At 43.9% G+C, this 26,362-nt stretch overlaps 1 protein-coding gene across 2 annotated transcripts; it reads left to right on the plus strand.

The window, feature by feature from the left end:
• Positions 1–308: 308 nt before the first annotated feature.
• On the plus strand, positions 309–19,933 carry LOC138946203 (beta-1,4-galactosyltransferase 4-like). Of its 2 annotated transcripts, none has more exons than XM_070317712.1 (7): positions 309–411; positions 639–833; positions 1,445–1,680; positions 6,538–6,734; positions 7,432–7,554; positions 13,141–13,248; positions 19,720–19,933. In XM_070317712.1, the coding sequence occupies exons 1-7, from the start codon at positions 315–317 to the stop codon at positions 19,931–19,933; spliced, it is 1,170 nt and encodes a 389-aa protein (XP_070173813.1). In that variant the 5' UTR covers positions 309–314. The 2 variants fall into 2 exon arrangements, with proteins under 2 accessions (XP_070173813.1, XP_070173814.1); XM_070317713.1 differs by having other exon boundaries at positions 13,153–13,248.
• The last annotated feature ends 6,429 nt before the right edge of the window (positions 19,934–26,362 follow it).

A 26,362-nucleotide genomic window follows, 5' to 3' on the forward strand; every position in this document is an offset into this window, starting at 1 on the left:
TCAACCTGAAGCTTGAGCGAGCATGCATGGCTCCATCACTTTTTCGGAGCCTAACAGGGGAGAGACGAACCTCAAAATAGACCGTATTCGCCAAGTGTTGACCTTGTTCCCAGAAGCGGCCACAAAGCTGCAGCTGAAGCACAGGGACGCCCAGAAAATCCGCGACAAGCTTTACACGAAACATGCCCCGCCCAATCGCGAATCCGCAAATAATAATTTTTACGTCATTTCACACTATTTTGAGATGCATAGTCGTGGTTGCCTCCCTTGCCAAAGTCATTCGGAGTTGCTTCCCTTGGACCGTTCTCATCACAATGCTTCCATTTTCTGTCTGCATCTTCCCGCCGTTGTTCTGGCCGATATTTACGGCGTTTTCTTCTTCTTTTCGCCTTTTTTACCCTTCTTATCATGGTAAGCAGTGACATTACTCGTTTATCCTTCCATTTATTACCTGGGTTACGGTTATCATTTTACCCGACGTCATCCGCCAATTCTTTTTATCTATGACGTACTTAGTTATGACGCTTTAGCAACAAATGTCAGTGCATCAACCATTCACACCCTGATGCGTGTTAAGCTTTTTCCAAAATGGCGCCATCTTGGACTATACCTTTTTGTCTTTTCCCTCATGTCTTCAGTACCCTTCATCATTTCGCTACACCGTATGTTGGCATCCCGGCTCACTTCCAATGCCTATCTTCAACTTCAAAACATCATCGACGCGCACACAACTCTCACAGGGCATTTCAACGTTAACACAGTCACCCCAAATTGTACTGGCGTCTTGGCAGAACCGTATTTACCTTGGTGTCCACAAAGGCCACACATCAAAGGTAACATGTCACATGTCACCATTCTGTCTGTCTCAATCAATCAATCAATCAATCAATCAATCAATCAATCAATATGAGGCTTATATCGCGCGTATTCCGTCGGTACAGTTCTAAGCGCAGGGATTTTTTTTATTTTATTTTAATTTTATGCAATTTATATCGCGCACATATTCAAGGCGCAGGGATTTATCAATGCCGTGTGAGATGGATTTTTTTCTTTACACAATACATCACGCATTCACATCGGCCAGCAGATCGCAGCCATTTCGGCGCATATTCTACTTTTCACGGCCTATTATTCCAAGTCACACGGGTATTTTGGTAGACAGTTTTATCTATGCCCATACAATTTTGACAGGAAAGACCCTTTTGTCAATCGTGGGATCTTTAACGTGCACACCCCAATGTAGTGTACACGAAGGGACCTAGACTAGCACTTGAACCCACCACCTAGGTTAGCAAAAGGGGGGAGAAAATTCCTAACGCCCTGACCCAGGGTGGAACTCGCAACCTCTCGCTTCCGAGCGCAAGTGCGATACCACTCGGCCACCCAGTCCTTTACGGTTACGGTTAATACTTACTTTCTGTCTCTTATTTCTTCTCCTCTCCAGAATATCTTGTGCCTTTAAACCTCATGGAAATAACATACCCCCAACTGGTGGCCCAATATGGTACCGTCATGAAATCAGGTGGCCACTACTCACCACCAACCTGTCAATCAACTGAAAACCTAGCCATAATCATACCATACCGGAACCGGACACGGAATCTGCATATCCTGCTCAACAATTTGCTTCCCTTCCTATGGCGACAACAAGTGCAGTTCACAGTGTTTCTCGCTGAGCAGGTAAGCAGCATACTCTAATATCATCAAAAATTATAATAGCGTCATGATAGTGTCACACTGTCTTTTTTTATATTTAGTCAAGTTTTGACTAAATATTTTAACATCGAGGGGGAATCCAAACGAGGGTCGTGGTGTATGTGTGTCTGTGCGTGTGTGTGTGTGTGTGTGTGTGTGTGTGTGTAGAGCGATTCAGACTAAACTACTGGACCGATCTTTATGAAATTTGACATGAGAGTTCCTGGGTATGAAATCCCCGAACGTTTTTTTCATTTTTTTGATAAATGTCTTTTATGACGTCATATCCGGCTTTTCGTGAAAGTTGAGGCGGCACTGTCACGCCCTCATTTTTCAACCAAATTGGTTGAAATTTTGGTCAAGTAATCTTCGACGAAGCCCGGACTTCGGTATTGCATTTCAGCTTGGTGGCTTAAAAATTAATTAATGACTTTGGTCATTAAAAATCTGAAAATTGTAAAAAAAAATAAAAATTTATAAAACGATCCAAATCTACGTTTATCTTATTCTCCATCATTTGCTGATTCCAAAAACATATAAATATGTTATATTCGGATTAAAAACAAGCTCTGAAAATTAAGACTATAAAAATTATTATCAAAATTAAATTGTCGAAATCAATTTAAAAACACTTTCATCTTATTCCTTGTCGGTTCCTGATTCCAAAAACATATAGATATGATATGTTTGGATTAAAAACACGCTCAGAAAGTTAAAACAAAGATCGGTACAGAAAAGCGTGCTATCCTTCTTAGCGCAACTACTACCCCGCTCTTCTTGTCAATTTCACTGCCTTTGCCATGAGCGGTGGACTGACGATGCTACGAGTATACGGTCTTGCTGAAAAATGGCATTGCGTTCAGTTTCATTCTGTGAGTTCGACAGCTACTTGACTAAATATTGTATTTTCGCCTTACGCGACTTGTTCTTTCTTTTTTTCTTTCTTTCTTTTTTTCTTTCTTTCTTTCTTTCTTTCTTTCTTTCTTTCGTTCCTTCCTTCATTCCTTCATTCCTTCGTTCGTTCGTTCGTTCGTTCGTTCGTTCGTTCGTTCGTTCGTTCGTTCGTTCGCTGTTTATTCTTTTCCCCTCTTTCCGTTAAAAGGAAGAAACAGGGTTGTGCCGTACTGTATGGCAGTTCGCTTTTCCCAAGTAGAACCGACGCAACCCGAATTTCCATGAGGGTAACCTAACACAACTATTTCATATTAGCATATAACTTACTTTGCCTGTCCCTACCTTACCTTTATACCTTATCTTAACTTTATACCTTATCTTACCTTTATACCTGATCTTACCTTTATAACTTATCTTACCTTTATACCTCATCTTACCTTTATACCTGATCTTACCTTTATACCTTATCTTACCTTTATACCTGATCTGACCTGACCTTTTCTTTCCTTACCTTACACCCCAATCACACACAGATGCCGCTTTTAATACGTTGTAAAATTGGCCTCACCTCACCTCACCTCACCTCACCTCACCTCACTTCACTTCACCTTACTTCACCTTACTGTACTGAACTCCGGTATGTCTCCCCCCCCCCCCCCCCCCCCGAAAAAGATTTTTAACTTCATCAAGATTTTTAACTGGGAGATCAAGATTTTTAACTGGGAGATCAAGATTTTTAACTTGCACATCAAGATTTTTAACTTAGAGATGAACATTTTTAATGTGGAGATCAAGATCTTTAACTTGAAGATCAAAACAAGTCGCGTAAGGCGAAAATACAACATTTAGTCAAGTAGCTGTCGAACTCACACAATGAAACTGAACGCAATGCCATTTTTCAGCAAGACCGTATACTCGTAGCATCGTCAGTCCACCGCTCATGGCAAAGGCAGTGAAATTGACAAGAAGAGCGGGGTAGTAGTTGCGCTAAGAAGGATAGCACGCTTTTCTGTACCTCTCTTTGTTTTAACTTTCTGAGCGTGTTTTTAATCCAAACATATCATATCTATAGGTTTTTGGAATCAGGAACCGACAAGGAATAAGATGAAAGTGTTTTTAAATTGATTTCGACAATTTAATTTTGATAATAATTTTTATATATTTAATTTTCAGAGCTTGTTTTTAATCCAAATATAACATATTTATAGGTTTTTGGAATCAGAAAATGATGAAGAATAAGATGAACGTAAATTTGGATCGTTTTATAAATTTTTATTTTTTTTTACAATTTTCAGATTTTTAATGACCAAAGTCATTAATTAATTTTTAAGCCACCAAGCTGAAATGCAATACCGAAGTCCGGGCTTTGTCGAACATTACTTGACCAAAATTTCAACCAATTTGGTTGAAAAATGAGGGCGTGACAGTGCCGCCTCAACTTTCACGAAAAGCCGGATATGACGTCATCCAAAAGCAGTTCTATAGGGCCACTGTAGAAAGCATTCTGTGTTTTTCAGTCACCGTGTGGTTTAGCGGTGCCAGTGCTAGGAACAAGGAAGAGCTGGAGCGCATTGTCAGACAAGCGTCTCGTATTGTGGGTTGCGAACTTCCGTCAGTCGCCTCACTGTACAGCTCACGTTTAGCAAAGAGAGTTAGGGGTATAGTGGCAGACTCATCTCACCCAGCCGGCCATCTGTTCGAGCTCCTCCCGTCAGGCAAGCGCTTCCGCGCTCTGAAGAGCAGGACTTCTCGTTTCAGAAACAGTTTCTTTCCTGAGGCAGTCCTTGCGGCCTCAATGGTGGATCGTTCTTAGATCTGTTAGATCTGTGATATGTGTCAGTTAAAGTTTTGAAATGGATCGAGTATCCTTAAATGAAATATCTTAATAGATGTAAGGGTTGTGTCCCTTGAATAACTGTGTTAGCATGTACTCGGATTTATTATATTGATGACTATATTTTTAGATATGATTTTTAGGGAATTCATTTATCTTTATCCATGCAACCTGTGATTGCTCCTGTCAGATTGGTGCTAAAGGAACAACCAGTCCGTTTTGAACTGTCTGGTTGGTGTGCACACGTAGTGGGCCCAGTGAGATTGAACACTTTGTCTGTACATAGTTGTTGTGATATATGCGTGTGGAAGGAGTGTGAAGTTTTATGCATACACCATAACAAAATCCTGTGCTTTGCATTTGGTAAATAAACTGTTTGACTTGATCAAAGACATTTATCAAAAAAATGAAAAAAACGTTCGGGGATATCAATCCCAGGAACTCTCATGTAAAATTTCATAAAAATCGGTCCAGTAGTTTGGTCTGAATCGCTCCACACACACACACACACACACACACACACACAGACAGACAGACAGACACACACACACACATACACCACGACCCTCGTCTTGATTCCCCCCTCTACGTTAAAATATTTAGTCAAAACTTGACTAAATATAAATACTAACAAGATTTCAATAAACAAATGTAAAAGTCATAAAGTTTTATAACCTCCTTTTCACAGTGATACACCTGATTGTTTATCGCCGGTACTCTGCAAAAAACCAAACTTGCATCGGTCTCCAATAGCAAAATCAGCTGGGGGGAAATTTTAATAATAACCAACCAGCCAGCCAGCCAACCAACCAACCAACCAACCAGCCAACCAACCAACCAACCAACCAACTAACCAACTAACCAACCAACCAACTTTTCTGTACTCAGGCATTACAAATCTCCGCGATTTCCAAAGAAAAAAAGAACAAGTCGCGTAAGGCGAAATTATAACATTTAGTCAAGCTAACAGAATGAAACTGAACTCACTGCATTTTTACAGCAAGAGCGTATACTCGTAGCATCGTCAGTCCACCGCTCGATGCACAGGCAGTGAAATTGACAAGAAGAGCGGGGTAGTAGTTGCGCTGAGAAGGATAACACGCTTTTCTTTATCTCTATTCTTTTGAACTTTCTGAGCGTGTTTTTAATCCAAACATATCACATCTATATGTTTTTGGAATCAGGAACCCACAAGCAATAAGATGAAATTGTTTTTAAATCGATTTCGGAAATTTTATTTTAATAATAATTTTTATATTTTTAATTTTCAGAGCTTGTTTTTAATCCGAATATAACATATTTATATGTTTTTGGAATCAGAAAATGATGAAGAATAAGATGAACGTAAATTTGGAGCGTTTTATAAAAAGAATTTTATTTTTACAATTTTCAGATTTTTAATGACCAAAGTCATTAATTAATTTTTAAGCCACCAAGCTGAAATGCAATACCGAAGTCCGGCCTTTGTCGAAGATTGCTGGGCCAAAATTTCAATCAATTTGATTGAAAAATGAGGGTGTGACAGTGCCGCCTCAACTTTTACAAAAAGCCGGATATGACGTCATCAAATGTATTTATCGAAAAAAAGAAAAAAACGTCCGGGGATATCATTCCCAGGAACTCTCATGTCAAATTTCATAAAGATCGGTCCAGTAGTTTGATCTGAATCGCTCTACACACACACACAGACAGACAGACAGACACACACACACACACACACACACACACACACACACATACACACACACACACACACACACACACACACACACACACACACACACACACACATACACCACAACCCTCGTCTCGATTCCCCCCTCTACGTTAAAACATTTAGTCAAAACTTGACTAAATGTAAAAAAGGGACTATAACAAACATGTTTTAAAGTAAAACCTAGGTGAGAGGGACACAATACTTTGTTTTTTACATGCACATGTTATCTTTCACCACATATTAACAAGGTCAAGGCCAAATAGCTTCAACTTCTGGGGGCGTTGCCACCAGACTCCCCACCTACGCGACCCCCGGGACCCCCCCCCCCCCCCCTCCCGGCTCTATTTATTTGATTGAAACTCATTCTTCCTTGTTGGGATGACCTGCTACTTTGCAGACGAAGGACTATGATTTCAACAAAGGACTGGTGTTCAACGCTGCCTACAGAGAAAGTCAAAAGTTGGGCAAGTTCACGTGCTACATTATGCAAGACACTGACGTCATTCCCATGGACTACAGAAACCTGTACAAGTGTGACGATACGAAGCCCAGACATCTGTGCCAGGCTGTTGGTCAAAAAGAATGGCCAAAAAGGTAGGTTTTGGGAAGCGGGGGGGGGGGGGGAGGGGGGGGGGGGGGGGGGTTTACTGAAGGGTGTGGGCATTTTAGCATGTAGGGTTTGGTTGACGGACAGAACAAATGGGCAGTTTGGGGTGTTGTGTGTGTGTCTGTCGGTCTGTCTGTCTGTCTGTCTGTGGGTGTGGGTGTCTCTCTTTCTCTCTCTCTCTCTCTCTCTCTCTCTCTCTCTCTCTCTCTCTCTCTCTCTCTCTCTCTCTCTCTCTCTCTCTCTCTCTCTCTCTCTATTTGTAAGTGTGTGATTGTATGTATGTATGTATGTATGTATGTATGTATGTATGGGGCGATTTATATAGCGCTTGACGTTCTCTAAGCGCTTTACATATTCATTTCTGCCGTGTGAGATGGAACTTTTTTACTCAATATATCACGCATTCACATCGGCCAGTAAATCTCAAGCCAATTAAGGCGAATATCTACTTTTCACGGCCTAGTATTCCAAGTCACACGGGTATTTGGTGGACATTTGTATCTATGCCTATACAATTTTGCCAGGAAAGACCCTTTTGTCAATCGTGAGATCTTTAACGTGAACACCCCAATGTAGTGATTGATTTATTGACTAACTGACTCTTAGATGCATACAATGATTGATTGATTGATTGACTGACTGACTGACTGATTGACTGACTGATTGATTTTTGTGTCGCTCCAGGCTAAAATATGCGGGATCATTCGGAGGAGCCATTGCATTTCGACCGAAACACTTTGAGATAGCCAACGGATTCTCAGTCTCTTATTACGGCTGGGGCTTGGAAGACGATGACCTTTGGCTAAGGTGACTACTTTTCAGAGATGCCGATCGTCATACATTTCCACTATCCCACAAAACAAATGAGATTAGCCAAAACAAATTTCTGTCACTGTCAGCCCACACAAATGTCCCACTGACCCCAACATGACCACCAGCACATGTCCACTGTAGTAGCCCACTAAAACTGTCCTCTAGCCCACAACAATTTCTACTGGCTCAAAGACTGTTATTTTCCTCTCCGAAAGGCAGTCTCTATATAAACACGTTTCAAAGCTTTTAAACCAGAGTGTTTGGGCCGAAAGGGGATCTGTGTATATAGACGAATAACAAACAGGGCTCTCAGGCCGACTCCCGGGCAAATGTCGTTTTATTTGACAGACAAATGCATGTAGTCTATGGAGCCACCTACATGTATCTATGGAGCCACCTACATGTAGTCTATGGAGCCACCTACATGTAGTCTATGGAGCCACCTACATGTAGTCTATGGAGCCACCTACATGTAGTCTATGGAGCCACCTACATGTAGTCTATGGAGCCACCTACATGTAGTCTATGGAGCCACCTACATGTATCTATGGAGCCACCTACATGTATCTATGGAGCCACCTACATGTAGTCTATGGAGCCACCTACATGTATCTATGGAGCCACCTACATGTATCTATGTACCCAAAACTGGCAGCAGCTATACACAATTTTAAGGCAAAGAAGCTCAAATATTTTCACAAATGCACCACAGGGCTAGAAAAAAACGGCAGTATCAGCTTAACCGCAGGCAGCAGAGTAAATATTTCTTAGTGAACTATCAAGTAATTGCAAGGAGTTAAACAGCAAGAGAAAAGATTGTTTGCGTGCAACACATAGGATCACCAGGAGGCCTTGCATTTCAGAAATTGGGTTACGGTTACGTCACGTCATTTTCACTTTTTTTTTGATTATGTCAAATCTTCTCAAAGACGTTTTGTAAGCCACAATCTAATTAAATGCAAATCAGAGAAAGTGCATTCATCGGGTGGCTCATAAATACTAAGTGTGAGAGTTAATTTCCGAAGTACGCCCCCAAAGTCTGTAAGTCAAAGTTATGTCATGAAAGCCTTTTGAGAGGCACTCTTACATGTAAGGGTGGAGTGTAATGGACCTAACATGTACGTTCATACAGACAAAAATGCCTGCTCTACGCGTAGGTGCAAACTATATAAAGATACCTGGGAAGAAATGTATGCGCGAGACGATAACTGGGTGATGAGTCTCATTCAGTAAAATAACGCCTTTAATTGCTTTTCATTACATTTAGTCAAGTTTTGACTAAATGTTTTAACGTAGAGGGGGGAATCGAGACGAGGGTCGTGGTGTATGTGTGTCTGTGTGTCTGTGTGTGTGTGTTGAGCGATTCAGACTAAACTACTGGACCGATCTTTATGAAATTTGACATGAGAGTTTCTGGGTATGAAATCCCCAGACGTTTTTTTCATTTTTTCGATAAATGTCTTTTATGACGTCATATCCGGCTTTTCGTGAAAGTTGAGGCGGCACTGTCACGCTCTCATTTTTCAATTAATGACTTTGGTCATTAAAAATCTGAAAATTGTAAAAAAATTATTTTTTTTATAAAACGATCCAAATTTACGTTCATCTTATTCCCCATCATTTTCTAATTCCAAAAACATATACATATGTTATATTTGGATTAAAAACAAGCTCTGAAAATTAAAAATATAAAAATTATTATCAAAATTAAATTGTCCAAATCAATTTAAAATCAATTTCATCTTATTCCTTGGCGGTTCCTGATTCCAAAAACATATAGATATGATATGTTTGGATTAAAAACACGCTCAGAAAGTTAAAACGAAGAGTGGTACAGAAAAGTGTGCTATCCTTCTCAGCGCAAGTACTACCCCGCTCTTCTTGTCAATTTCACTGCCTTTGCCGTGCGCGGTGGACTGACGATGCTACGAGTATACGGTCTTGCTGCGTTGCATTGCGTTCAGTTTCATTCTGTGAGTTCGACAGCTACTTGACTAAATGTTGTATTTTCGCCTTACGCGACTTGTTATATTTTGAGGCAGTGCTGGTTTTCATAACAGTTGCATTTCAACCTCCAAAATGCTCGTCAGTATAAAGTAAGAAGCTAGAATGTAACTGTGATTGACAATGTGCGCCATATTTATTGAACATTCACTGCGGATGCATACCGTTTTTGACGGTTTTACGTTTCACTGAAAAAAACCGGAATTGAGTGTGTTATACAAAACTCTCTAGTTACAGGGCCGGACCAAGTTCGTTTGAGAGGGGGGGGGGGGGGGTTCCAACTGAAGGCAGGGGTCCAGGGGCCGACCAGGCCCCGGTGGGGTGCAGGGGCAATTTTGCATTTGTGAGGTCATTTTTTGGTCTTTCCTTGCAATTGGGAATCAAAATTACACATTTTCAACAGTAACAAAATACTTCATATATTCATTTACCATAGTGGTTCAGTGGAATAATCCCAAAGACATATATGCCTAGTAAATAAGTCTGACAGGACTCTTTACTTTGAATATTACTATGATGATGGACTTATAACGGGGAGGGCAGGCCGTTGTCGACTTGATGTTGTTCATAATTTGAAATAGTTTTGGAAGACCAAATAAACTGAGGGAGTTGGGGGAAGAGCTTAAAAAGTCCACTTTTTTTTCTTCTCTGAGAGGTACATTGGATGGCCAGGGGGGGGGGGGGGGGGTTCCGGGAACCCAGGAACCCCCCCCCCCCCCCCCCCAGATCCGGCCCTGAGTTAACACGATTTACATAGAATACAAAAGTACAATTTATGCCATGTAGTTACTAAATGTAGGTTGAGCTTGCGGAATAGGGTTTGAATATTGCACCTGCAATGATGACGTCACACGTGACGTCCAAGCTACCTCACCAATTAGCGATGTGTAAAGTATAGAATGAGCACAGTATACTAGTCGGCCAACATGGTTCTCAGCCCGATTTTAATGCACAGTCGGTACTCCCGAGCAAATTTGCTATCATTTCAATAATAAATAAAAAAAATACTACATGGCTTGCTGTGTCGTACCAGATTTACACGATTTTTATTTTTAAATATTGAACTGCGACCTAAAGCGAGCTGTTCACTATTAGGGTTAGTTCTAAAAAATTCATCGAGCGGAATTAGCGAGCCCAATGTTTTTGCTATAATGACGTTTGTCTTGGTGACTTTGGCATTATAAGCAGAGAAAAAACAGGTTTGGTTGACATTACCTCATTTGCATTATTTACACACGTGTGGTTTGAACGAAAATATTTTCTCTGCTGCCTGCGGTTAAGCTAATATTGCCGTTTTGTGCAAAAATGTTTTTTTTTCTGAACTGCATTTAACAACAAAAACTGGGCTACATTGCCTTAAAACTGCGTATAGCTGCTGCCACTTTTGGGTACCAACAAAAGCTGTTTCACAGACTATATGAGTTGTTCTTCAGTACTGGTGACAGAAAGGGGGAAAAGTGGTCAAAATTCAAATCTCTAGTTTTGTTTTTGAAATATTGTTTTTCATAAAGCAGAAATACTGTAGTATCTGTTGTAGATAACAAAAAATCACTGGTTCACATGGTTCCTACATAATCTAACTTTTAAAGCTGGTTCTTGTGTGTCTGTGTGTATGTTTGTATGATGACGATAGGACCCGAAACGGCTGCACGGACTGAGACAGGAATTGCAGAGAATGTTCTTTGCCACTCGAGTCGTGTCATAGGGTACTTTTGGAATAGCAAATTTGAAAGGATTCTTCAAAAAACGGCGGAAAACATTATATACCCTGTGAGCTATCGAGGATCCTCCCCGTCTGGGCTGTCGAAACATGGTCTTGTTAAAAGACGTTTTCAAATGCGGTTAACGGGGAGATACACTCGAAGCACATTTAGCGAAGTTATGTTGCCAAATCATCAAAGATCAACATTTCACTACACGGATCGATGCACGGCACAGTCGAAATAGATGTGACTTTCACACGACCGAAGACTACTTACTAGCAGACTAGCAGACGACAAGATCTAAATATTTAGATCAGTGAGAGCAATCCGTTGAAGAACAGTTACTCCGCTTATTCGTCTTCAGTTAAGCTTATATCCCCTGCCATAAGTTTCCTTGCAGATCTGCAGTCGCGTAGTGAAATGAACTAGTGTCATCGGAAGATTCTTCTCAGTCAATGATCAAACCACAGTAAGTTCTATGCTGACAAAAGTCACTTTCGGACAACACGACGATTGACTTAATTTATGAGCCCAAAGGTAACAATATCGACAAGAATGTACGCATTTGACGTTAAATGAAACATTCATAGACAGTTTCCAACTCACCAGATCTGCCAAAGAGCCGTCATTCGTGAAAAAAACGATGATTTTAATCAGACAGGTATCGGAAACAAGTCTTGGTCACCTGCGTTATTCCTTCCGAGGCGACGTGACGGCGCCACATTTGTTTGTTTATGGCTGTTTATCGCGAAACAACACAGTTCAAATTTGTGTGTAAAATACCACAAATGTGTGGTGAATCAGTTCGTCATCTGCGTTTCGATGGTAATTCAGTCAGATTGGAGTTACTTTGAATCGAAGGCGAGGGTAACCTGCGTTATTTGTGTGACGGCGTGAACAAATTTGATTGCAATATTTTATACAGAAACAAAGTAACTTTCAATGATTCTGGCTCAGACTTGTAGATCTGTTATGCAGTGTTTTGGTAGTGTATCTGCTTTTCTGCTATGAAGCTCATTTGGAGTGATACGCTGATCGAAGTGGGGTACCCTATGTGGGACATCAGCCGTATGCAGATTACGCCTCAGAACACTCTCGCATTTCACAAAGACAACAATAATTTGCAACATTTCAAGAACTGCATCAGTTTTATTAGATACTATTTCAACAAAAACAGCACAAACACGACTATTATCAACAACACAGAACGGGAGGTAAGTCTTCAAAGACGCACTAAGTGTGCGTTCCCATTTTTGGACGCCATTTTTGCTAGCATTTTCACAGTAAATCTTAATATTTCCATATCTATTGAATGATTTTGGTATTTTCTTTGATTGTGCCGATTCTCCTATCTCTCTGGCATGTACTGGGTGCTTTGTGACCAGTTTCTCCCCTAGACTGTATTGAAAAAATGCGTCCGTGTGAGCTGACCCCCACTTGTGACCAGTAGCAAAGAACAACTCATATGCATTTGTCTGTCAAATGAAACCAAATTTGCCCCAGAGTACCTCATGTGCCTTAAACTCCTTAACTAAGCGCCTTTTTCCGATGTGGTTCCTCGTCTAATATGCGTGTGCAAGTCACAATGTGTATGTCCGATTTGTGCGTGCGTGCGTGCGTGGTGCGTGCGTGCGTGGTGCGTGCGTGCGTGCGTGCGTGCGTGCGTGCCTGCCTGCCTGCCTGCCTGCGTGCGTGCGTGCGTGCGTGCGTGCGTGCGTGCGTGCGTGCGTGTGTGTCTGTCTGTCTGTCTGTCTGTCTGTCTGTCTGTCTGTCTGTCTGTCGTTTCTCAAAAAACAGAACATTACATAGCATTACAAGCTCAAAAATTGAAATGTCAGATTTTCTTCCACGTTGACACGTCATACTTCAATAGTATTTATTGCAGGTTTCGCAAGTTTGCGTTTAGGATTGCTCGCTACCCCTTTCTGATTGGCAAATATCACCGGCTCGACCACCCAAAGCAGACACACAATCCTCGCTGGTAAGCATTTCTGCTCAAACTTTCTACATTTTATACATAAGTCCATGTAACGTTCGCTTGCGATGAACATTTACAGAGATAAGTCTTAGTGCTTTTGTGAACAAGAAACAATTGACAAGTGGCTCTATCCCATCTTCCCCCTTTCCCCGTCGCGATATAACCCTTAATTCGTGGTTAAAAACGACGTTAAACACCAAATAAAGAAAGAAAGAAAGAGATAAGTCTTTGTATTGTTCGCTTGCGATGAACTTTTACCGACATAAGTCTTTGTAATGTTCGCTTGTGATGAATATTAAATTACATTCTTATCCCAACTCACATCAAGCAATTTACTCCAGTTTAGTGCTAGGACGCTGAATAGCATCGCCTTGGTAACAAGGGGAGGTCACCCTAAAAAAGAGCTACCTTGACCCCTTATCATGACAAAGTCACGCGTGACTTCCTGACCTTGCCGCCATCTTTGAATCATTCACTCTCCAGCGATCTGTGTCTACAGACGTGTTTTGATTTTGCTCCGGCTTTCAGCCGGTTTGTCTGACTTCTGCCTTTGTCAGACCCTGCCTTGGTACTTGCACACGGTCCCTCTGCTCCTACTGTGTGTTTGGGTGAGCTTTTTTGTCGTTTGTTATCGTTTTGTGACTTAGGTTTGGTCGAATACTTAGCTTTGTTTACATTTTTTCCGTTCGCCATGTCGGATAAGGAAAGAATAAAAATGCTAAGTTGGTGGCCGAGCCTTCTCCCACAAAGAAGCCTTCTCGTAAGTCGTAGAGTTCGGCATGTTAAGCTTTGATTAAAGTCACAGATCCTTGACTAAATCCTCGTTTGATGTGCGATAGACTTACCTAATTCTCCGGCTATGCCTAGTTTGCCTTCAGCTGCTTCACCGGTCTTGTCCGGTTCAGGCCCTGTTAGCGAGAAGCAGGATGTTTATGCTATTTTGCACTCCTTGAGTGCTTAGATATCCTCTCTTTCAGCCGAGTTTTCGTCTACCAAGGCTGAGATGTGTCTTTGCCTTCCGGTGTGGGAGGTGTGCGTTCCCTTGCCAGGGTGTGTGTTCCGCCTTCCTCCACTTTTACGTCCGCCGACGTTCACGCCTCGTTTGAGGGCATCCGTGGTGTTTCCCTGCTGCGTTCCCAGGCCTCTTGGACTGACGACGATCAAGGTATTTATACTTCGCCAGTAACCGGGTTCTCCGGCCAAAACGAAGTGCGTGTTTGGAGAGAGTAGCCACACCGGTTCGTGTGCGCGAAAGCTTAGGCCCTAGGTCTACGTCGTTCCGATTGAGTGAACGTCTAGATCGAGGGAAAAGCCCAGACACGCGTTCGGTCTCTGACCGAACAGGGGAAGTGCGTCCTCCTACACTCCCTAGAGGAACAGTGGGTGCGGCAGCACAGCTTTCATAGCTTTCCCCGCTTCCGCCTTTCAGGCAGGAAGCAGTCCCTAGGGACGTACCGCTTGGGTATAAAATCCCTCGTGGGCGTCTCTTCCGGGCGACACTTCGTCGGACTATGGTAGTCACGGCGGAAGTGTCTTGCCTGACTTCACGGAAGTGAGGGACTACGAGTCGGATTTTGGCACTTCCGTCCAGGGTGACGAAGATGTCAACTTCCGCATACCGACTAAGCTTCCGCAAGCTCTGGCTTTAGCGGAGGAAGTGGCTTCACGGTATTTTGAGGAGGGGGTGACATTCCCCGCTTCCGCCCTCTGGGCAGGAAAGCAGTCCCTAGGGACACACTGCTTGGGTATCGCATCCCTCGTGTGTCGTCTCTTCTGGGTGACGCTTCGCCTGACTATTGTAGTCAGGGCGGAAGTTCGTTGCCTTGTTGCACGGATGTGCAGGATTATGAGTCGGATTTTGGTGCTTCTGTTCAGGTTGACAAAGATGCCAACTTCCGTGTACTGGTTGAACTTCCGCTAGCACTGGCTTTGGCGGCGGAAGTTACTTCAAGGTAGTTCGAGGAGGGTGCGGCAACACTTGTAGGCTTGTTGCCCAACCTCCTTCCGCTTTGGGGGATTCCCGTTCTGCGAAGGACGGAAACAGCAGTTCAGTTTTCGGAAATTCCCGTTTTCGGAAATTCCCGTTGGTAGCGTTTGAGCTGTCTATGCTACTGACTACTGGGCAGTACGGCGGTGCGTTTCACGCTGTACCGTGGTTAACAGCACAAGGTCTGGCTCCTGATTCAGCGCAGCCTTACCGTGCTTCTTTGTTTTTAGCCTCAGCTTTGCCTGCTGGTTTGGCTAAGAGGTTTACACTGCTGCATAATTCAGTCAATTTGATTGGCTCGTTTGCCTTGCCTCGTTCCACTTTTCCGGAACTTGCAGTCCTTAGGCAAGATGATACAGCAGAGACAGAGTAGTCCCGTTTTCGGAGAATTCTCTTTTGTCTTTGGAGTAACTGGCTTACGCTTGCTTGAGTTATCGTCTCTCTCTGAGACTTTGCAGAGATCTCTGTCGAGATTGATCGCGTCGTCATTAGACCAATTCAGGTTTCGTGACGATGCGGTAGAGAAAGTTGTCACTATTCTGGTAGGGAAGACGGCTACAGTAGAACAGTATGTTATACTGAGTCCTCTTTCTTGTCTCTGGGGGAATAAGCACATGATCTTTTCAAGTTATCCTCTGTTTAGGAAACTTTGCAAGATTTTTTTTATAGAGCTCTATCTTCTCTGCTCTTGTTAACTTCGAGTTTCGTCGTGACGCACGGGAGAAGGATGTCATGTCGCTTCTAGCTGCTTTGGCTAAGTCTTTTGAACAGCGGAGCCTCCCAGCGCTTTTCTTGGCACATTGCTTGGCTCAGGTTGCAAACAAGAGGCGGATCTACTCCGCTCTTTGCTTTTTGTGGTTCATCTTCTGGGAGAAGCTGTGATCTGCGTCGGCTGGCCACATTTGGCCTTTATTTAGGCAAGATACGGAGCTAAGCAAACACACATTGGGTTAAACCCTCTGCCTTAGGCAGCTTCGCGGTATGTACGCCCATCTTTGGTGCGGCATACCTCTTATTTTTCACCTTCTAGGGTGAAGTTGCTAAGGCCTCAATTTTTGTTTTTTGCCTCTGTGGTGAAAAACAAGGCAAGCTGTTAAAACTTTCTCGGCTTTTACGGCTTACGGAATTGCGCTTTCTCATCAGGGTCATAAGCTTTGGTTTCTGACAAGTCGCCAGAACATGTCCAAATTATGGGCTCACATTCTGACTAAATTTTTAGGCTCACTGAGCCATTGCTCGTAACCTCTCAGTCGGAACTTTTCCGGCTAAGCCTACCTCTTGAGGCAGTGGCTTCTGTCAGCGACTTTCGCTGCGCAGCACAAAGGACTCGCAGGAATTCCTTAGTTTCAGCTTTTCTTTCTAAGAGGTTACGGAAAGAACTAAACACCATCATGTGGCTAAGCCTAGGTTTGGCACAGACGTTTTTAGCATTGGGGTTGTTTTTCTTCCACACGCAAAGACATACACCGTCGATTGGCGGGTACGCCCTTCACAGAGAAGGGTGGACAGGTTGCAAAGTCTGTTTCGTACTCTGTCCTTGATAAAGAGAGCGGCTGTACGTGTTCTGACCTCTCTTCTTGGCCAAATGGAATCGATGGCCACTCTTGTGCCCTTAGGCAGAGTCCAAAAGCGGCCATTTCAGGCTGCCCTGAGTTCGCTGTGGAAGCCTTCTCTTCAGGGCTGGGAGACAGTAGTCTCTCTTGAAAGCTGGTTTCGGCACACAACGAGGCAGTGGCTGCTCCCTGGGATTTCACAGGGAGTGCCAATCTCGTTTGCCCCCCCCGGACGAGTTTCTGTTCACAGACGCGTCTATGGAGGGCTGGGGTGCCCATCTTTCTGTTCACACTGCGTCAGGTCTGTGGAACGAGACGCAGAGTGGGGGGCACATTAATGCCCTAGAGTTAGAGGCTGTTTTCCTGGGACTCCAATCGTTTCTGTCTATGGTCAGGAACGAATAAATTGGGGTTCGCACAGACAACACGACCATGGCGGCCTATTTCAACAAACAGGGAGGCACTTTGTCTCTCGCTCTTTCTGTCAGGTCAGGTCGGATTCTTGCCTGAGGCAGCCAGCACCTTATTCTGTTGTCAGCGAAGTACGTCCCAGGCATACTCAACGTTCTTGCGGACTACTTCAGTCGCCCGTAGTGTACGATGCACACGGAGTAGACTCTGACTCATCAGGTCCTACAACGTCTGGGTGGCATTTCAGCAAGCCTACAGTCGATCTGTTTGTGACAAGATTCTCCTGCAGGCTTCAGGTCTTTATCTCCCCCTTTCCAGACCCAGAGGGGAGGGAAACAGACGCCCTCGAAGTAAACTGGTCGCGTCTGAGCCTATGCTTTCCCCCCGTTTCATCTCTTGGGAAAGGTTCTCAGGAAGGCGGAGCGGGGACAGCCTTGCTTGGTGTTGGTGGCCCCTTGGTGGCCCAGCCAACATTGGTTCCCCGTCCTCCTTCGCCTCGCAGACGGCCCTCCTTTCTTTCTAGGTCGCTGCGCCGTTCTGGCTCCTCAGACGCTACTTTAGGCTTTGTCCAAAAGGCCCACAGGGAATCGACCAGCACTGTTTATGCGTCACACTGGTCAGCTTGGACAAAGTGGTGCTCGGAGAATGGAGTTACTGCTACTTCACCTCGCTCTATGCATGTAGCAAATCATCTCTCGTGTTTGGCTGCTCAGGGCTTGGCTCCTTCTTTTTTGAGAGTCAGGCGCTCAGCCATTTCTTCTACTCTGAAGCAATTAGGGCATAGCATTAACCTGGGCGGTGTAATTGCTAGTGTTCTTAAGGGGGCAGCGATTGGTTTTACGAAGGCTAAGTCCCCTCTTCCCGCGTGGGACTTATTTTTTGGTACTCAAGTTTCTAGCCTCTTCGGATTTCGAACCTTTAGCTTCAGCGAGCTTAGCTAACTTGACTCGTAAAGCCTTGTTCCTCGTTTTGTTAGCCTCTGCCAGTGGAGGCGGTGAGGTGCACGCTCTTTCGGGCCTGGCTAAGGATATTTCTTTTGAGAGCTATGGCTCTTTTGTTTTAAGATTTCGGCCGGAGTTCCTTGCCAAAACCAAAAACAAGGTCTGTCCTCCTCTGTTATTCGCATTCCTCCTTTAAGTAGGATTCTTGCGTCTGGTGACCCTGATATGGTCAATTGTCCTGTTCGTACTCTTACCAGCTACTTATCCCGTACCACGCCCATTAGGTCTAGGGACCATAAACTGCTCTTCATCTCAGTTGACACTGAAAGGAGCAAGGACTTGTCGCGGGTCACTTTGGTAAGATGGGTCTCTACGCTTATTAAACAAGCGTATGCGTGGTGGCACAGACAAGTTGGGATTGGGCATTCTGTCCTTCCTATGAAGTTGTCAAGAACTCATGAAGCCAGAGCCTGGGCTACTTCTCTGGCAGTCCTCCGCTCAGGCGTGCTGGCAGAGGTCTTAGGCGCTGCCTACTGGAAATCGCAGGGTGTTTTCATCAACTTTTACCTGCGAGATGTGGCCAGCACTCGTTATGGTGGCAGTAGCTCCCTACCAGCCATTGTCGGCTGGACAAGTGGAATTTTGTTTCCCCACCTCCTTCATTAGCATTCTGCTTGATGTGAGTTGGGATAAGAATGTAATTTAATTGAAAATTTTCATCTAAATTTTAATTTGATTATATACTTACCCAACTCACATAGTTGATACCCGCCCGCCTGCCCCGCTTTTGGGGTTTTTATGGGGGTTTTTTCCTAAAAAAGAGGGACATTTTTCTATGTTCGCTTTCGATTGAATGATTCAAAGATGGCGGCAAGGTCAGGAAGTCACGCGTGACTTTGTCATGATAAGGGGTCAAGGTAGCTCTTTTTTAGGGTGACCTCCCCTTGTTACCAAGGCGATGCTATTCAGCGTCCTAGCACTAAACTGGAGTAAATTGCTTGATGTGAGTTGGGTAAGTATATAATCAAATTAAAATTTAGATGGAAATTTTCAATTCACTGAGGTAAGTCTTTGCAATGTTCGCTGGCGATGAACGTTTACAGATAGATTCTTTGTATATGATGTTCGCTGGCGATGAACATTTACAGAGATAAGTCTTTGTGATGTTCGCTGGCGATGAACATTTACAGACATAATTCTTTGTAGTGTTCGCTGGCGATGAACATTTACAGACATAAGTCTTTGTTATGTTTTGGCGTGTGGACAAACATTCAACAAGCTTGACACTTATCCGTACACGCACGCACGCACGCACGCACGCACGCACGCACGCACAACACACACACACACACACACACACACACACACACACACACACACACAGACACACAGACACACTCAAAATTAACGTTGAGGTTTTTACGGATGCTTTGTAAAGCTAGAGCTTTGACTTTTGACACACTGAGGATTCTATGATCTCTGGTGTCAACATTTCAGGACAGGTAGGGGTCGAGTTAGGTAAAAGAGAATTACATTTTTATGTCCAAAACGTTTTACAAAATCCAGAACTCTCATGTTTCAGGACCAAACTGAAAAGGACTATTTATCAGCGGCGGGGCAAGGAGGGCCTCAACACGCTGAACTACACCTTGGTCGCCTCGGAGAGAAAGGAACTGTACACGCGCTTTCTGATTCAACCCCCTCCGCCCCCTCCATCCATCTACGGCCAACTGACTACTGTCGCGTCTCCAACTGCAAAGATAACTCAAGCAGGATCGCCCGCCGCGGGAAATTAGATGGTTCAGCGGCTCAGTCCTAACCGCTAGTGTTCCTGAAGGGTCAAAATACAGCGGTACCTGTAATAAAAGAAAACGCTTGGGACCACGGTACCTGTGATGAAAGGTCACGCTTAGAACCACGGTACCTGTGATGAAAGATCACGCTTAGAACCACGGTACCTGTGATGAAAGGTCACGCTTAGAACCACGCTACCTGTGATGAAAGGTCACGCTTGGAACCACGGTACCTGTAATGAAAGGTCACGCTTGGAACCACGGTACCTGTGATGAAAGGTCACGCTTAGAACCACGCTACCTGTGATGAAAGGTCACGCTTAGAACCACGGTACCTGTGATGAAAGGTCACGCTTGGAACCACGGTACCTGTGATGAAAGGTCACGCTTAGAACCACACTACCTGTGATGAAAGGTCACGCTTGGAACCACGGTACCTGTGATGAAAGGTCACGCTTAGAACCACACTACCTGTGATGAAAGGTCACGCTTAGAACCACACTACCTGTGATGAAAGGTCACGCTTGGAACCACAGTACCTGTGATGAAAGGTCACGCTTAGAACCACGCTACCTGTGATGAAAGGTCACGCTTGGAACCACGGTACCTGTGATGAAAGGTCACGCTTGGAACCACGGTACCTGTGATGAAAGGTCACGCTTGGGACCGCGGTACCTGTGATGAAAGGTCACGCTTAGAACCACACTACCTGTGATGAAAGGTCACGCTTGGGACCACGGTACCTGTGATGAAAGGTCACGCTTGGGACCACGGTACCTGTGATGAAAGGTCACGCTTAGAACCACACTACCTGTTATGAAAGGTCACGCTTGGGACCACGGTACCTGTGATGAAAGGTCACGCTTAGAACCACGGTACATGTGATGAAAGGTCACGCTTGGGACCATGGTACCTGTGATGACAGGTCACGCTTGAGACCCCTTCAAAGTGTCTCTACATTGTAGGTGGCTTGTCATGCATGAACATTTTGGTAAAGATAAAAGAATAAGGGCATCCAGAAGGTGTCCTTTCGTGGGAGGTGTCCACTCATCTGAGGGGTCTCACATTGCAGGTACCACCCTACAGTGAAGGCCGTTTGTTTTTAAATGCCAGTCTATCCTCATTTTCGTTTTCGACTGTGGCAGCTTATTTTGGGGTGTACTTTTCACCATGTTTCTTTATTTGTATTTTACCCGGCACTGTAGACCTTCGTTACAAAGACACTGTAGACCTTCGTTACAAAGACACTTGTGACCTTCCTTACAAAGACACTTGTGACCTTCGTTACAAAGACACTTGTGATGGGAGTGGTTGCACTGTAGACCTTCGTTACAAAGACACTGTAGACCTTCGTTACAAAGACACTTGTGATGGGAGTGGTTGCACTGTAGACCTTCGTTACAAAGACACTGTAGACCTTCGTTACAAAGACACTTGTGATGGGAGTGGTTGCACTGTAGACCTTCGTTACAAAGACACTTGTGATGGGAGTGGTTGCACTGTAGACCTTCGTTACAAAGACACTTGTGATGGGAGTGGTTGCACTGTAGACCTTCGTTACAAAGACACTTGTGATGGGAGTGGTTGCACTGTAGACCTTCGTTACAAAGACACTTGTGATCGGAGTGGTTGCACTGTAGACCTTCGTTACAAAGACACTTGTGATGGGAGTGGTTGCACTGTAGACCTTCGTTACAAAGACACTTGTGATCGGAGTGGTTGCACTGTAGACCTTCGTTACAAAGACACTTGTGATGGGAGTGGTTGCACTGTAGACCTTCGTTACAAAGACACTTGTGATGGGAGTGGTTGCACTGTAGACCTTCGTTACAAAGACACTTGTGATCGGAGTGGTTGCACTGTAGACCTTCGTTACAAAGACACTTGTGATGGGAGTGGTTGCACTGTAGACCTTCGTTACAAAGACACTTGTGATGGGAGTGGTTGCACTGTAGACCTTCGTTACAAAGACACTTGTGATGGGAGTGGTTGCACTGTAGACCTTCGTTACAAAGACACTTGTGATCGGAGTGGTTGCACTGTAGACCTTCGTTACAAAGACACTTGTGATGGGAGTGGTTGCACTGTAGACCTTCGTTACAAAGACACTTGTGATGGGAGTGGTTGCACTGTAGACCTTCGTTACAAAGACACTTGTGATCGGAGTGGTTGCACTGTAGACCTTCGTTACAAAGACACTTGTGATGGGAGTGGTTGCACTGTAGACCTTCGTTACAAAGACACTTGTGATGGGAGTGGTTGCACTGTAGACCTTCGTTACAAAGACACTTGTGATCGGAGTGGTTGCACTGTAGACCTTCGTTACAAAGACACTTGTGATGGGAGTGGTTGCACTGTAGACCTTCGTTACAAAGACACTTGTGATGGGAGTGGTTGCACTGTAGACCTTCGTTACAAAGACACTTGTGATCGGAGTGGTTGCACTGTAGACCTTCGTTACAAAGACACTTGTGATGGGAGTGGTTGCACTGTAGACCTTCGTTACAAAGACACTTGTGATGGGAGTGGTTGCACTGTAGACCTTCGTTACAAAGACACTTGTGATCGGAGTGGTTGCACTGTAGACCTTCGTTACAAAGACACTTGTGATGGGAGTGGTTGCACTGTAGACCTTCGTTACAAAGACACTTGTGATGGGAGTGGTTGCACTGTAGACCTTCGTTACAAAGACACTTGTGATCGGAGTGGTTGCACTGTAGACCTTCGTTACAAAGACACTTGTGATGGGAGTGGTTGCACTGTAGACCTTCGTTACAAAGACACTTGTGATCGGAGTGGTTGCACTGTAGACCTTCGTTACAAAGACACTTGTGATCGGAGTGGTTGCACTGTAGACCTTCGTTACAAAGACACTTGTGATGGGAGTGGTTGCACTGTAGACCTTCGTTACAAAGACACTTGTGATGGGAGTGGTTGCACTGTAGACCTTCGTTACAAAGACACTTGTGATCGGAGTGGTTGCACTGTAGACCTTCGTTACAAAGACACTTGTGATGGGAGTGGTTGCACTGTAGACCTTCGTTACAAAGACACTTGTGATGGGAGTGGTTGCACTGTAGACCTTCGTTACAAAGACACTTGTGATGGGAGTGGTTGCACTGTAGACCTTCGTTACAAAGACACTTGTGATGAGAGTGGTTGCACTGTAGACCTTCGTTACAAAGACACTTGTGATGGGAGTGGTTGCACTGTAGACCTTCGTTACAAAGACACTTGTGATCGGAGTGGTTGCACTGTAGACCTTCGTTACAAAGACACTTGTGATGGGAGTGGTTGCACTGTAGACCTTCGTTACAAAGACACTTGTGATCGGAGTGGTTGCACTGTAGACCTTCGTTACAAAGACACTTGTGATGGGAGTGGTTGCACTGTAGACCTTCGTTACAAAGACACTTGTGATCGGAGTGGTTGCACTGTAGACCTTCGTTACAAAGACACTTGTGATGGGAGTGGTTGCACTGTAGACCTTCGTTACAAAGACACTTGTGATGAGAGTGGTTGCACTGTAGACCTTCGTTACAAAGACACTTGTGATGGGAGTGGTTGCACTGTAGACCTTCGTTACAAAGACACTTGTGATGGGAGTGGTTGCACTGTAGACCTTCGTTACAAAGACACTTGTGATGGGAGTGGTTGCACTGTAGACCTTCGTTACAAAGACACTTGTGATCGGAGTGGTTGCACTGTAGACCTTCGTTACAAAGACACTTGTGATGGGAGTGGTTGCACTGTAGACCTTCGTTACAAAGACACTTGTGATGGGAGTGGTTGCACTGTAGACCTTCGTTACAAAGACACTTGTGATGGGAGTGGTTGCACTGTAGACCTTCGTTACAAAGACACTTGTGATGAGAGTGGTTGCACTGTAGACCTTCGTTACAAAGACACTTGTGATGGGAGTGGTTGCACTGTAGACCTTCGTTACAAAGACACTTGTGATGGGAGTGGTTGCACTGTAGACCTTCGTTACAAAGACACTTGTGATCGGAGTGGTTGCACTGTAGACCTTCGTTACAAAGACACTTGTGATGGGAGTGGTTGCACTGTAGACCTTCGTTACAAAGACACTTGTGATCGGAGTGGTTGCACTGTAGACCTTAGTTACAAAGACACTTGTGATCGGAGTGGTTGCGGTGTAGTTCTTGGCAACATCTATGTTCTTGGACTTGGTAATGAAACAAGGCGTGAACGAGGGCTTAAGTGGCACTTTATCCACTGTCTTAACTCTTAATGTTAATAATCTAAAATCAAGAAAGGTAAGTTGTTGGAACGTTGTTATTGACAAAAAAAATTACGTTACAGACACGAATATATATCGACCCAACGGTCTTTTAAGTGAACAGACAAACAAATATCACACAAAACTTATCTTCATGAAATTCAGTATTCGCCCACTCGCCAGGAAGCCGAGCGAATTTTCAAATAAACGAAAAATAAAGTGATTTTCGTCGTACAATCGTTCATTCGCTCGGCTTTCTGGCGAGTGGGCGAATACTGAATTTCATGAAGATAAGTTTTGTGTGATATTTGATTGTCTCTTTATTTAAAAGACCGTTGGGTCGATATATATTCGTGACTGTAACGTAATGTTGTCAATAACAACGTTCCAACAATTTACCTTTTTGACTCACATGCGTAGCAAAAGTGAGTCTATGTACTCACCCGAGTCGTCCGTCCGTCCGTCCGTCCGTCCGTCCGGACGTCCGGACGTCCGTCCGTCCGGACGTCCGTCCGGAAAACTTTAACGTTGGATATTTCTTGGACACTATTCAGTCTATCAGTACCAAATTTGGCAAGATGGTGTATGATGACAAGGCCCCAAAAAACATACATAGCATCTTGACCTTGCTTCAAGGTCAAGGTCGCAGGGGCCATAAATGTTGCCTTAAAACCAGCTATTTTTCACATTTTTCCCATTTTCTCTGAAGTTTTTGAGATTGAATACCTCACCTATATATGATATATAGGGCAAAGTAAGCCCCATCTTTTGATACCAGTTTGGTTTACCTTGCTTCAAGGTCAAGGTCACAGGAGCTCTTCAAAGTTGGATTGTATACATATTTTGAAGTGACCTTGACCCTGAACTATGGAAGATAACTGTTTCAAACTTAAAAATTATGTGGGGCACATGTTATGCTTTCATCATGAGACACATTTGGTCACATATGATCAAGGTCAAGGTCACTTTGACCCTTATGAAATGTGACCAAAATAAGGTAGTGAACCACTAAAAGTGACCATATCTCTTGGTAGAAAGAGCCAATAAGCACCATTGTACTTCCTATGTCTTGAATTAACAGCTTTGTGTTGCATGACCTTGCAAGGTCAAGGTCACATGTATTTTGGTAGGAAAAATGTGTAAAGCATGTGAGTCGTATGGGCTTTGCCCTTCTTGTTTTGTTTTTTATTCTGAATTTTTTAACGTTGTTAGTCTTATTTCATTAATGTTAATAGTTTTAATTAGGGTGAAGGATTTACAAACAAAAAAATTAGTCAGAGCATACTTGGATCAACGTTTCCAAGAGTAAACGTCCAGTCATCCTAAAATGTGTGCATTATTTCCTTAGCTGAAGTTCATACAGAGATGAGCTTACTTTGGACAATCTAAGCTAAAAAGATAAAAGCAAAATTGTCAGGTTGTTATTTCCCGATTGTGACCTTGACCACCAAAAAAAAAAAACACTCTGAAGAAGGGTTCAATGTTTTGAACTCTGTGAGGCCTGTACATTGCATATCCGACGAATGCCATTCTGAAATGCTTGAGGACTTTCATACCTGTTGTGTATCATTCAAAATGGCGCACAACATGGCTTCCACATTTCAACATAGACGGAACTGTTTTTTGACTCACATGCGAAGCAAAAGTGAGTCTATGTACTCACCCGAGTCGTCCGTCCGTCCGTCCGTCCGTCCGTCCGTCCGTCCCGGCGTCCGTCCGTCCGTCCGGAAAACTTTAACGTTGGATATTTCTTGGACACTATTAAGTCTATCAACACCTGATGTGGCCTGATGGTGTATGGTTACAAGATCTCAAAAAACATGTGCGGCAACTTGACCTCACTTCAAGTTCAAGGTCACAGGGGGCGTAATTGTTGTCTTAAAAACGACCATTTTTCACATTTTCGCATTTTTTTTCTGAAGTTATCGAGAATGGCAACCTTAGCTATGTATGCTATACAGGGCAATGTAAGCCCTATCTTTGGACACCAGTTTGGTTGACCTTGCTTCAAGGTCAAGGTCGCAAGGGTCCTTTAAAGTTGGATTGTATACATATTTTGAAGTGACCTTGACCCTGAACTATGGAAGATAACTGTTTCAAACTTAAAAATTATGTGGGGCACATGTTATGCTTTCATCATGAGACACATTTGGTCACATATGATCAAGGTCAAGGTCACTTTGACCCTTATG

This window comes from Littorina saxatilis, linkage group LG13, assembly GCF_037325665.1.
Source record: "Littorina saxatilis isolate snail1 linkage group LG13, US_GU_Lsax_2.0, whole genome shotgun sequence".
NCBI classification, from domain to species: Eukaryota; Metazoa; Mollusca; class Gastropoda; order Littorinimorpha; family Littorinidae; genus Littorina; species Littorina saxatilis.